Source organism: Penicillium citrinum (assembly GCF_028827155.1).
Source record: "Penicillium citrinum strain IBT 23319 chromosome Unknown utg000009l:1.0-4274883.0:1.0-4276374.0, whole genome shotgun sequence".
Lineage (NCBI taxonomy): Eukaryota > Fungi > Ascomycota > Eurotiomycetes > Eurotiales > Aspergillaceae > Penicillium > Penicillium citrinum.
The window spans coordinates 3,153,727-3,166,693 of NW_026622694.1; the positions used below are offsets into that span (position 1 = coordinate 3,153,727).

General features: G+C 47.4%; 5 protein-coding genes across 5 annotated transcripts; 2 read left to right on the forward strand and 3 right to left on the reverse strand.

Moving 5' to 3' along the window:
- Positions 1 to 59: 59 nt before the first annotated feature.
- On the reverse strand, positions 60 to 410 carry N7469_010654 (uncharacterized protein; the record flags this gene model as incomplete). The annotated part of the gene is made up of 1 exon (XM_056649559.1): positions 60 to 410. The coding sequence occupies one exon, from the start codon at positions 408 to 410 to the stop codon at positions 60 to 62; it is 351 nt and encodes a 116-aa protein (XP_056496690.1).
- Positions 411 to 1,437: 1,027 nt separating this feature from the next.
- N7469_010655 (phosphoglycerate mutase-like protein) lies at positions 1,438 to 3,242 on the reverse strand (the record flags this gene model as incomplete). Its single annotated transcript, XM_056649560.1, has 6 exons — positions 1,438 to 2,228; positions 2,299 to 2,556; positions 2,614 to 2,647; positions 2,697 to 2,825; positions 2,887 to 2,935; positions 2,995 to 3,242. 6 exons carry the CDS (start codon positions 3,240 to 3,242, stop codon positions 1,438 to 1,440), a joined length of 1,509 nt encoding a protein of 502 aa, XP_056496691.1.
- Positions 3,243 to 4,068: 826 nt separating this feature from the next.
- On the reverse strand, positions 4,069 to 6,150 carry N7469_010656 (sphingomyelin phosphodiesterase; the record flags this gene model as incomplete). The annotated part of the gene is made up of 4 exons (XM_056649561.1): positions 4,069 to 5,467; positions 5,517 to 5,794; positions 5,845 to 5,931; positions 6,007 to 6,150. 4 exons carry the CDS (start codon positions 6,148 to 6,150, stop codon positions 4,069 to 4,071), a joined length of 1,908 nt encoding a protein of 635 aa, XP_056496692.1.
- Positions 6,151 to 7,265: 1,115 nt separating this feature from the next.
- Positions 7,266 to 8,114, forward strand: psf3 (DNA replication protein PSF3; the record flags this gene model as incomplete). The annotated part of the gene is made up of 6 exons (XM_056649562.1): positions 7,266 to 7,307; positions 7,376 to 7,444; positions 7,497 to 7,555; positions 7,618 to 7,807; positions 7,879 to 7,987; positions 8,047 to 8,114. 6 exons carry the CDS (start codon positions 7,266 to 7,268, stop codon positions 8,112 to 8,114), a joined length of 537 nt encoding a protein of 178 aa, XP_056496693.1.
- Positions 8,115 to 9,790: 1,676 nt separating this feature from the next.
- N7469_010658 (uncharacterized protein) lies at positions 9,791 to 12,644 on the forward strand (the record flags this gene model as incomplete). Its single annotated transcript, XM_056649563.1, has 3 exons — positions 9,791 to 9,881; positions 9,967 to 10,223; positions 10,281 to 12,644. 3 exons carry the CDS (start codon positions 9,791 to 9,793, stop codon positions 12,642 to 12,644), a joined length of 2,712 nt encoding a protein of 903 aa, XP_056496694.1.
- Between the last annotated feature and the right edge of the window lie 323 nt (positions 12,645 to 12,967).

Sequence of the window (12,967 nt, forward strand, 5' to 3'; positions counted from 1 at the left end):
TATAGGCGCCTTGAAGCGATTGGAGATCCGGGGTCGGATGGTTGAGAGGAGGAGGAATGTCACTGGAAGCACTGTGTAAGGGGGGGCTCGGGGGAGGAATGTCGCGCGATAGCTGTATTGAGCGGAGGGATGGCGCGGAGGCTGCTGGATCGCTGATCGGGGGAAGGATCGGCATCGTAGTCATCGTCTTCAACTACATCGTAACTAGTTGAGGTCATCGAACGGATCATGGAAGCCAGATCTAAGCCAGCCTTATCGGACGTTTGAGCTGACGCCAGCAGACTTCCATCGAGATGATCGGCATCGTGGAGTTGTTGGAAAGTTCCATGAGCGGGCGATGGGCTGCGTGATAAGTCGGATCCGGAATGAGAAGCAACTTCATCCGCCTGGGCGACGGCGTTGTAGGCCATAATTCTATTTTTTTTTGTCAATAGGACTCGCGTGACCAGGGAAGTGAAACTTGAAGGCGGATCAATCAAGTCGCCTCCAGGTACCGGCGTGGCCGGGGTGATGGAGAGGGAGGGGGGAGAATGGAATTATAAGAACTAAGTTGAAGGAAGGGAAAGAAAGAAAAGAAAAAAGAAGGGAAGAAAAAAAAAAAAAAAAGTTGGAGAGGGCTAAGAAAGCATCAAGGAGGAGTTTCAGTTGAAAAAGCAGGGACGAGAAAGAACCAGGAACCGTAAAGGAACGTGTGTCACTCCAAGATGAAGTTGTGTCTCCAAGTCGATTTATTTTTATTTCTTTTAATTTTCGCCTCTTGAAGGTGCCACCCTAAATTTGGAGCCGTAAGTAATACACTGTACACTTAATATGTACTATGTACACATTTATGTCATTTCTTCACCCCCCCCTTTGGAATGCCCAGTCAGCCCTGGCACGAGAAATTTATGGGCAGGAAAATAAAAGAAAAAAAACAGGGCAATTCAAGCCAAGACACGAGCTGCTTAGTGCTTTTCTGTCTCAAAAGTGGATTCGAGACACGCTGCAAATAGTTTTCTCGCAGTGGAGAAAGGGGACGAGCGTACGGTCTGGCCCGAGCCACTCTTCATACAAATACTTCTATACATACATACTATGTACTATCTACACTGGTAAGATAATACAAGTCAGCATGGTTCGCATGGTCCATACTATGTATGTATTTATGTAGGCTATGGCACACTTCGGATTTCAAACTCGTGCGCACTACTTCCTACACTAGTGAAGGTGTATCTCTGGCTGCAATCGAAATTGGGACTTGAATAAGTACGGCAGGGATCTGCTCGATCTACATGGACTTCTTCACTTCTTCACCGACGAGAGGATCTATTAGGAGAAAACTTAATCGGGGTTGCAATCTAGGCCCAAAAAAATTAAGATAAGAATAGAATAAATGAACAGGAGAAACGAAAAGAAAATAAAAAAAGACCGAATTAAAGTATACACATCAATGTTTGATCAAGGCTTGACAAATGTCAAAAAGTCCTGCGACAGATCGGTAAAGAAACTGGCACCAGCCACCGTCTCAGGGTGCCCCGATGTAGTCACATTGCAATAGTCAATGAAGTTCCCTGCGGTCCGGTTCTTCTGTCTAAGCAAGGATATATACTCGGACAGGAGACAGCTTTTGCCCGGTCCATCCTGGCAGCTTGCGACGGGATATACCGCATCATTGAACAGTATACGAATATAAGGCCCATTGGAAGACGAGTGCTTGTGTTTCTTTTCATCGCTGCAATTCAAAACTTCGAATGCAACAGTCCCACGCATCGTAATGAAATGCGCAATCTGGTAAAGATGATGCTTCGGAATATGAGTAGTTGAAAGGGGTGGTTCCTCATCAAAAATCCCCATAGCTGCTGTCATTTCAGCAATTTGGTTGTCGTTCAAAAATGCCATAATCAATTTTGGCAGGGTGAAGGGGTGCCCATCCACATCGACCCCGGGCTGCCCAGGTCCTTTATTCAAAAGCTCGGTCAAGCTCTCGAGGAATGGCAGGAAGAGCACCGGTGCAGGCCCGTCTGCGCCAGGGCCAACGCCGTAATAGTAACTGAGATCCTGGGAGTATGCATACTTGTGTAGCTCGTCTTCAGTCAAAACTCCGCACCAGGGGCTGAGATTTCCAGTGATTTGGCTTTCATACCCGCACAAGTAGGGAAACAAGAGCAAATCGCTTTCAGTAAATGTTAGATTACCCTTTACCAACGAGTTGACACGTTTCAGGACTTTGGGCACCCAAGTGTTGTCAACTATAGATGAAACATATCAGTTGAGGTTCCTATTTTCAAAAAAGAGTAGCTTGGCAGATAGTTCACATACAGTCCGTCACGTTTGTTCCCCCACTGGAAGTGGACGCAAATTTAGGGCATGAATCGGATGGTCCGAGAGAGTTACCAATGGCACTCGCGGAGCCAGTGGAGTTGACACTGACAACCGTACCAAATGTATCGGCAAACTCATACAGGTAGCCATGTACGAAAGCACGGGCGGTTTGGACTACTCGAGACTCGTTGATAGGGTTCTTATATTGATTAGCCCATACGTAAAATGGGCTTCCATCCTCGTAGAAATCGGGGTCTATACGCATTTTAGCCAGAAGTACCCCACGGTGATGACCTTGAAAGGAAGACATACATCGAGCTCGAAGCTGATAACCTAGATCGCTTGCCTGCTACTAAGTCAGCTTCTGATGTCTAGAATGAAGAACAAGACCCTACCTCTTTCCATCCTGTCATAGATTCTTGCGCTATCTGAAGAGGGGGATTTGTTAAGACTGGTCTCCAATCTTTGATGAAAGCAAGCGAGCCATGGGCATTGAATCCGGTGCCGTTAACGGCGGTTTGAATCTGCGTTTCACGCCTATGAGTAAACCGCGGTGCACACCAGATGGTATAAAACCACACGAACCTTCGTTTGGAGCTCAACCCAGCTATTGTATGATCCCGTATCGGGGAACCTATAGGTAATTAGTCCTAGTACTAGATCCCAAAGAGTTTCTTGATTGATATTACGGACCTGCTACCGTGCCTCACGATGTAGGCAGCTTGTTGAACCGTGCATTTTTCAGGCACATCGTTACTAATCCCATTGACATTTGGCCCTGCAAAATAAGGAGAGTTTCCACCTGAGTACTGTAGGGGATTCACAACAGATTTGCTTGAAGGGAACGCAATATCATTGACTGGAGCGAGCACTGCAGCGTGACCCGTGGTGGCTGCTACTAGCAGTGAAGACACCAAAGTGTTTTTGATCGAGTATGTCATGATGAAATTCGACCTCTTGAGACTTATTGTGCTTGTAGTCGGCAACTTGACAACATTATATAGCCACAGAGCCGATACTAGTATTAATTTGTCGTCGTCTACTAGTCCCCAGTAGCGTTAATGGAGGCTTGCGTATAATTTCCCCGGCCCTATTGCTGTCCCACGTGCTATGGCAATGAGGCTGGTGGAACTTAAGCGAGAGGAAGCCGATAGCTTAGTCTCTTGGTATTCAATCTTCAAATCGAACCTTTCCATTTTGAATGGTCTGCTATTTCAAAGGTCGGCCTCCTATCTTCATATGGCCGTGGGACGGATACAATTTGATTTTGAACATGTCGGAGCAAGCCCGCCTTCCGCCAAAGAACCAAGCAACACAGGATGTTTTGATTAGCCAATTACTCCATCCCGAAAGGATGTTTCTAGCTATACAGTACCTAGAATGTTCAAAAATTTTGAAATATTATTCAAAGGAGATTTAGACTAAGGTTAGTATTATATCGGTCGCGAGCTCTCACTGCAATTCCAAAATGGGTCCTGTAGAGCCTGCTCACTACCCTAGTGGTGTACTAGATGGCTACTCACTAACTGTCAACTACTAATGGATGAACTATACAACTTCCGACCCAAAGCCGCTATTTCAAGGTTTTGAATATTTTGTGTAACTAGTAGAATCTACTATTAGTAGAACACACTCGTCCCAATGCTTTCACATTTAGCCCTTTGAAAGGTGAAATGCAGTACGTCTAATAGTCCAGTCTGATCTATTGAACTCATAAGGTCGCGCCTAGGAACTTTGGTCTACTCAATGGCGCATCACATTGATTAACTATTCCGCAGTTGACCCAACCCCACTGTCAAGGAAGTCTTGCCCCAGCTTCCTGTGCGCAGAGGACTTCAGTGTTGATACCCCCTTTTTGAAATCGGCGAAAATAGCAGTCATGGTCGATTGACCACAAGAATTTCTCTGATGCATGGCAGTGCTGCTAATGTCCCGCTTCTTGAAGTTGATGCCGGGCGAGACTGTCACGCAGTTGTATTGTGATTCACCGGCCCGTAATTGACAAATCTCTTCTGTCTTGCAATCACCCGAGCACGTCTCGACCTCCCATCCTCGTGTTTTGCGAGCTATATAGTCCTGGAACACGGAATCCTTTGTTTCAAAAAGTTCAGTGACATTGTGCCAGAAAGCAGGTGTAAGTTCGGCGGCATCGTCGGTCACAGCTGGTTCGAGAAGAGGGCCGTATGTCTCTTTTGCAGAGTAGTACTTTTCCCAAGTTGGGTTCTTTTGATACGATGGATTTGACATGTTCGCGATATACACAGTAAAGTCCAAGACGCTAAAAGTTACCGGATCGACGGAATAAACACGGAAGGTGGGATTTCCAGAAGTTGGGGTCATGGCCGGTGCAATATAGGACATCATTGTCGCACTTTCAGCTGACTGATCGGTATAGTTGGAGTAGGAAATCTCGAATTCGTCCTTGTGTGTGTGACCATAGAAGACGCCAGCAATGGTGGCTTCGTAACGTTGGATGATCTGATTGAAGTAGTTGGATCCATCATGGAAAGTATCACCAGACCCCATTGGCATGTGTCCCAGGAGCCATACTCGTTCGCCTGCTGCCTCTGCTGCGCTTAGCTCCGTAACCAACCATCTCAATTGGCCATTAGGATCGGTTTCCATAGCTTTTTCATACAGCCAGAAGTTCTCCTTGTAATAAAGGTTTGTATTGAATGAAATGAGACGCAGGTTGCTACCCGGATGTTTCACTGAATATGCGCCATAGTTATCGGCCGTTGTGGCTGGTGTAGACCCAATCCACTTTTTCCAAGCGGAAGAGAGTGTATCGTAGACCCATTGACTAGATATTGTTGTATCGATAGCAGCAGATGGGAATGAGTTCACTGGTGCCGCGTCATGGTTACCAACCACACCATATACTTTGTTGAGATAGGAGGGCATTCGGGTATTATAGGCATCATTGAGATCGCTCGTCACCTCTGTCTGATTCACAAGCCAAACTGCACCTTCCACAACATCGCCGGTAAAAATAGTGAACGATGCGTCGGGGACGAAGTGCTCAATGGCTTTGTACATGCTTTCCTCTAAAGTCACAGGCGAGTCACAATTGGGGTTTCCGAATTCACCAGCAGGGTAACTAGTATTTCCTGGTGCGTCGGTTGTTGTATATGGCCGGCAACAAATGTTTTTTGTGCAGTTGTAGCTATAGTCTTTAGCACGAGACAAGAAGATAAGATTCCAGATCAACCTACTTTGCACCAACCTTGTAAGAAAGATCGACATGAATGTCACTAATATGAACAATTTGAAGAGGATCCTTTCCACTAGGCAATGGTCTAGAGGCGTTGGAAGGCTTAGCAGAGGGAAACTCCACCGTATATTCGGTAACATCTGGATAATCACAAAGCCCGAAAACAGTGGAGCAGAATAACACCGCAGTCGTGGATGGGATGTCCATGGTACGAAGGTCGTGAGCCAGAATTGGTCCTTCGCGAGAGATTGCGCCTTCGCAGACATCTTTATCCTCGACCTAAGCAAGCATAAGAGAGCATTCAGTGGAAGTGAAAGAGTGAAACTTACCCCGGCCAAAACGCAAACGTCGGTTATCACGTCCACGAACGCATCGTTACCCAGGTGTGCTAGACCCTGCAAAATACCAAGAAGGGCCTATATACTTCCAATTGATGGTTAATGAACTATTACATCATCGACAGACTTGCTACTCTTGCATGATAATCTCACCTCACATGCGCCACAAGTGAATGTATTTTCAATATCTGAAAGGATGTCTCCCGCTGTGCTCCTTGTCGTAAGATCGCCCCCCTCCAGTAAAGCAACGGATGCACCGAAAAGGCTCGCCGCTGCAACCCACCGATGAAGAAACATACTGGGCTTCGACCCCGAGGAATCTAGCAACAACGGATTGAAATGTCTGGCAATTCAGAGCATGGGCGCCGAAGAATTGAACACCTGCGAGAGTGGCATATTTAAGTTGTACAAATTAGCTAGTTATGAATCCTAAATAGCCCGCAATACTCCACAAGACCCTATCAAGTACTAGTAGTCCAATTGCCTTCCACTAACGTAGGTCCAAAGATAGCAATCCTTGCTCCATGGCACGTTCGACTCTTTCAAGCAGTGATTGACTGCTTCTACATAAGCGAAGCGGATATTGTGGTATCACCAACGTCAGCTCGGGTCAATCTACTTTGTTGATTGGCGCTGATGGTTTAAAGCGACAAAGTCTTCAGGGGTTGTTGACTGTGGATAGGAGAATTAGTCTACTCCGCACGGAGTACATACTATGTACAGTATGTCAATTTTAGCATGAATTCCCCGAACTGTGTCCGTTTGGTGCACTATCTAGGCGCTATGTACTCCGTATGGTGGAAGAGTAATCCATTCGCCGAAGAATATCCATCAGGTCCAGTTTCTACGGGGAATTAGCCCCTTTTGATGGCTCGCCTAGCCGTTTTGTCTCCGCTGGATACCGAGAGGAACAAACGATGCCGATCGTGATCTTCAATCTTGGAATTAGCTTGACAATTCAAAATCTCCGAATATGATTGTTCTAGCGTAATGAGTGAGGGCTAATGATTTTTTCCTGATAAATCAATCTCAATTTTCTGGTATATTCGACTGCTTCACTAATGTATACCGCGTACTATGTCGCTAGTACTATAGTTGGTACTCAAAGTGTCTTTTGAGCGGTTGCTAAACAAGCTATACAAGTAGCGATGGCTTTCAGTCAACATGAACTGTATCTTTGGGACCTCAGACATAAGGCAGTAGCTAATTATTTGAAACATCCTCTGCTTGAAATAATTCCCCATTATGTACATTATTGTCAATAAATCTTTGAAGTATACATATAAGGCGCCAAGGCTCGAAAATTTCCCGATCAGGAAGATCATGTTTGATACACGTGATCGCGCGCGTCGGCCAAGCTGGCGCACGCGACTGAATTTCCAAGAGCCAGCAACAAGACATCGTGTACCAGAATGTCGTACTACGACATTGACTCGATATTGACAGATGCACAGGTGAGTACTAATACTTTAATACTCGTTTCTCCTCTCTTTCTTGCCCAAGAACTAACGCCTCGTGTCAGAAATTACCGTGCACCTTTGAACTAGAAGTTCCAGGACTTGGTATCCTTGAAGGAAATCCAGGCGAAGATGTGAGTCTTTCAATGGCCAGTTTGCAAAGTCAGTAGTTCTTACACGGTTCAGATAAAATCGGGTACTCGAATCGATCTCCCGCTATGGCTGGGAGAGATGCTTTCAATCGGGTGAGATTCCTGTCCTCTACTAGATGGGACAATCAGCCAGTACTCACGATCTTGGACCGTAGTGCACGACTGGGAACATCCCGTCTGGTGACACTCGATATGCCACCCGCTTTGTCTGAGCGAGTGATGAATGCATTGAAAGCAGACCCGCGGACGGTTGACCTGCGTGCTCTTGCGCCTCACTTCTACAGTTTAGGAGAGCGCATTCTCGAATTGTTCGAGGAAGAGGAGATGGTTGATGTATTGACAGATGTATGCTATAAGCTCTCCAAAGCGGGATTGTGCGTGCGCTGTGACTAGATTTCTGACGCTGCTTATCCTAGACCTTCAAAAAGCGGGCGGCCGAAATTTCCGACCACGCTCACAATCCGCGTGGTGCCGTTGGAGATGGCGTGGAGTTCCTACGAGGTCTAGATGAGATCGAACGCCAATGTAAGTTGTCTCAAAGGCAGCATAGTAGTAGAGTGCGGGATGGAACTGACAGGTCGCAGTATTCCGAGCGGCTCATGACCGAGCCAAAGAGATGCGGATTTGGGCGGGAGAGGCGAAGCGGAAATGATCAGTCGATGATAGTTGGATGTACTCGGGCTGAGCTGTGCTCGTCTTGGTGATCTATCACGTCAATTCAAACTTTGCATCTGAATGAACTCTAATAATGACTGCATGAGAATGGAGACCGGCCATAGTACTATGTACAGGGTCATTGTCAACACTACTTTCCCTCTGTAGGCTACGTCTATCTGGAGATAGAAATAGCCAGGGCTGTTGTATATATGGGCATATACCTATATGTATAGGTATACATAGATCGAGCATTTATCTTTCCGAGTAGCTGTATCATTGCTACTTGTATAGACTACTACGTAATGGTTCTACTATAAGTGATATTGGGTAGAAGGCTCGAATGTACGGAGCCCATACCGTACCGAGCATGCAGTGAGTATTTATTGCCGAGTAATGTTACTACTAGTTCACTACATGCATAGTAATTAGTTAGCTAGGATTCTACTGTAGTGCAATCCGATAGTTAGTGGGGATGGCCACGCGATTTTATCTTTACTCCTGCATGAACTGAACGATCCAAAAGACTAGACCAGATGAAATCTGAAGATCTGGACTGTACTACTGTACAGTGTACTATTGTAGCCCGTGTGTAAAAAGTACGAGGGGAGTCCAGTAAGGACCCGAGCGCAAGGACAAGCTGAAACCGACTCCACGGAGAGCCATCCGATTGGGTTTTGGACCTTCAGGAACGGCGATCGATCATCTTCCTAAGTCGAGAAATGTCATTGAAGGGGGGGGGGAGTTTACTGTGGAAGAGAGGGAGAGAGATCGTTCCATTCCTCGGTTCATTCCAATAAACAACAACACATTGCATTTTACTTTCTGTCAATCTTGTCACTTGAATGTATTAAGCATGTTCATATCTACAGTATACATAGTACATACTATGGAGTCAACGACATAGTTCTATGTACATAACTACAGCTTTCATTTGCCCCCCCCCCCCGCGTGACTCGTCACAATCTGTCCTTCTATTCTTGCGATCCCTCACCTCGATACTTGATACACCTCTCTCACCTAGCCCCTATATACATAGTACACTGTACACTTTACACACTACACATCCACCATGCAAAGCTAAACTGGTTGATGTGCGCCCCACAGGTTCCTCGATTACTTCTTTTTTGTCGCCATCATCTGCATCCCTCACTTCCTGCAGTGAATTTTCCTCCACTGCAAGCCTGGATCATCCAATACATTGTCGGGCCACTGCTGGAATTGTGTCCCTGGGCCTCCGATATCCTGTTAATTAATTGTCCGATGAGAGTGAGAGGATCCGCTGTGAACCACACACTCTCTGAACTCTGATTGCACAGGTCGCACCCGGGGAATCGCAAACGGGGGATCTTTTGCATGGGGAATATGCACCGTAGCCATGGATATAAACGACCGGAAAGTACTGCGACGCAGCTCGGCCGCGCCCTCGCACTTCCAGCCTCGCTTGCAGTCACAATCGCTGTCGGGAGTCCCAATATATCAGTCTGAGACTGTCCCAGCCGCCCACCTATCAACCCAGCGTCGTCCCAACAGTAAGACCTCTCTCCCCCCCTTCCATCCACAACGAGGTGAAACAAATCAAATGATTTAGGAGCTAAATCTTTCTTCTCCTCTTCAGAACAATCTGACCGTCCAAAACATCCGTCTCTCAATCGCGTGAAGGGTAGAGCCAACATGAATACTCCTCCACGGATGAGTCCAGAGATGTCCTGGCTCAAGGACCAATCACCGGTGCGTGGGACACGCACTCCACCACGGTCAAGCAGTATGTTCTTACACGCTCTCTCTCTCTCTTTCTCTCTTCAGCGTTATTCGGATTGATCTAACACTGGAGTTTGTGATCATGACAGGAACACCCGACTGTGGTACTCCTACAATGGTAAATCCTGCGTCCAGTTTGCTCCACGATTTATTGAAGGAACAACGTGCCCATCGTAGTTCCCGAGGAGCAGGATCCGAAGATTGGAGTGGAAGCCGGCCCAGAACACCCGAAGCCCGTAATATCCAGGACGACACTGCCTCTGAGAAATCCCGCAAATTAAAGGATGCTTTTTCCGCCAACTCACGGGAACAGCCGAAGGAGATGGGCGTCCGAGAGATGGATCAGGTGGGTCTCTCGGTAGAACGATTCGATCGATCAACACGACACTGACCCATGGAACAGTATGTTTCGAAAATCACAAAGCTCAACTTCGATCTGAAGTTGGAGATTTTCCACCGCACTCAACAGATGGGCACAATGGAGAAGAAAATGGAGCGGATGCAGGAAATGGAAGAGGAATTACAACATATGCATCAACTCGAGGAAGAAGTGGTGGAACTGCGTGCGGTCAAAGAGCACAATCGCAGCTTACAGGAGTCCAACGATAAACTTAAGGAGGAACTGCACAAACGAGACCAGGCTGTCACTGAGGCCGTGCAACTTATCTGCCATTTGGAAGCTAAAATTGACGAGATCGAAACGCGGGAATGTCCGACGTCACAAGCCTCTCTCGCCCGTCTTGTACTTGATGGTCCTAATGCAACTCTTACCCCAAAAACGAACGCAGCACTCGAGATACCCGAGCGAACTTCATCAAAACGGGCTTCTCTAAAGTCACCCGATCCACGAATTCTCAACAAAGCGCCTTCATTTCTTCGGGGTGATAGCCAAAACACTTCCACTCTGCGCAGTTTATATGCCCCAGAAATCAACAAGTCATACTCGGGTCTCAGTGAAATAACTAAGTCCGAAAGCTATCATACTATGAATGACCTACTCGATCTTGGATCACCCAGGCTCAGTGTCCTCAGTGAGTGTAGTGAATTGCATCCTCATGACACTCCTACTGCGTACGAGAAACCCGACAAGTTGGATATCCCTATCCGAAGGGCCCAATCTACGGAGTCAATAGACAGCTACATCCCTCCAGCTGATAGAGGACCGATACAGAATGGACAGACCGATGAGTGGATCGACGAACCGCAAGATGCTCCGCAGACCATCATCAAGCGGCGGATGAGTCGGGCATCGACTGACGGCTCCAAATTCCCAACAGGACCTATCAATCTCTATTCATCAAAGCCCCCAGGACGACCACGCTTGGACGAATCATTATTCGGCGGTATAAGGCTACCACCCACTCCTGACACCATGAGCACCGCTCATGTAGCGGGTCGCAACGGCTCAAATGGAAGTATGGCTGCGACTGCACAAAGAAGCCCCAAACCCGCGCAGGATCTTTGGCTTCCCGGCCGGCCGCTGGAACGTCATCGTTCTGCTGATGAACTCACAACACGAACTCGACGTAGCTTCAGTGGAAGCGATATCACGGACAGTATGCAAACGAATTGCAGTGATACTCCGCGCCTTGGTTTCTTCCATGACAAGGAATCGCCAACCATGTTCCCCTTCAACACCGTCGCCTCTAAGGCTAGTGAATTACTCGGGCCTGGTAGCCCTAATAACCCAGTCAGGGATTCATTTGGCGGCCTTCTCCGCCGGGACAGCCATGATAGCAATGATGAAGCAGTCCCACCAGCAATTCCCTCTCATCGCACTCCGACTAAAACCGTTACCCCCGTGCGGTCAAGGGATGAAGCAGGTTCACCTCCACTGACCCCTCAGGAGTGGATTGCCGCTGCAAAGCAAGGCCCTCCGAGTCAATCTCGGAAAATGCTGAATCGTGGTTTCAGAATCGAACAGGAAGATCTCAACGAACCACGACACGTCCTTAGCCAGGCAGCATTCCATGAAAATGATAGTGTTGACTCTTTCCCAATGGAGCACGACTCTCCAAGGATCCCAACCCTCGATATGCACACACTCAATATCCTTGAGCAACCCATCGCTGAAGTTTCTGAAGCTCCTCCGCCCCAGCAAAATTCCGAACCAGAACAACGCCGGCGCTTCAGCTTCCGACCTCCCTTCCTGAACCGTGCCAATAAGCTAACCTCTTCTCAAACTGTGCCAGACTTGTTGGATGAAGAAGAGGATGGCGCACCCTCGCCAATCATTCCAAAAACTCGCAACATGGGCGGGGTACGTCGACGCCCCATGTCGCAGATTATCACCAACTCGACAGACTTTTACTCAACCAATGTTCCCGCTGGAAACGACGTGTATGGAAATGAAAATCTCCTAGCTAAATCCATGCATCAATGGCCCACGGAGAATCGTGACGAAAATGTCCCTGAAGCTGTTCCCAGATATGCTACCATCTCCGGCCGTCCCACAACATCCCACAGCGCAGACCACAAACGTCGTAGCTCACTGGGATTCCTCGGGTGGATGAAAGGCATGGGAAGCAAACGTCAAGAACCAGCAACTTCTGCTGATGCAGACGGTTCCTCTGAATCTATGAAAGACTCACGCTCAGTCTCGATTCTGACCCATCAAAGCAGCCGTTTGACACTGGGTCAAAACAGACCCTCCAGTCCAGACTCGATGGATCCATCGGCGACTCACCCACGCTCAGAAATGTCCGTGTATTCCGATGATCAAGCCCGACGCCCGCGCTACATGGGTCGTCGTGCCCGCAGAGGATAATGAATTATGTCGGCGGCCTTGTATATCTATCTCACTCTCTTGTCCTACATCTTTGTATCATTATAACCTAGTCTATATAAGAGCGACGGAAAATGGGCGGCGCGAGAAAGCGGTTTTATATCCAGATAATTGATATCCCCACCATGAACATCGAGTGGCGATGATCTTGGATGTTTTTATTTACACTCAATATTTCAATACTTCCTGCCGGACAGGAAGTTTGATTATATCAAGGATTCCAGCATTGAGCTTATATTATGGAAGGCAAAGTTGGGCATTAGCGAAATTGTGAATGAATTGAATGAGTTATTGAATGCTAGTAC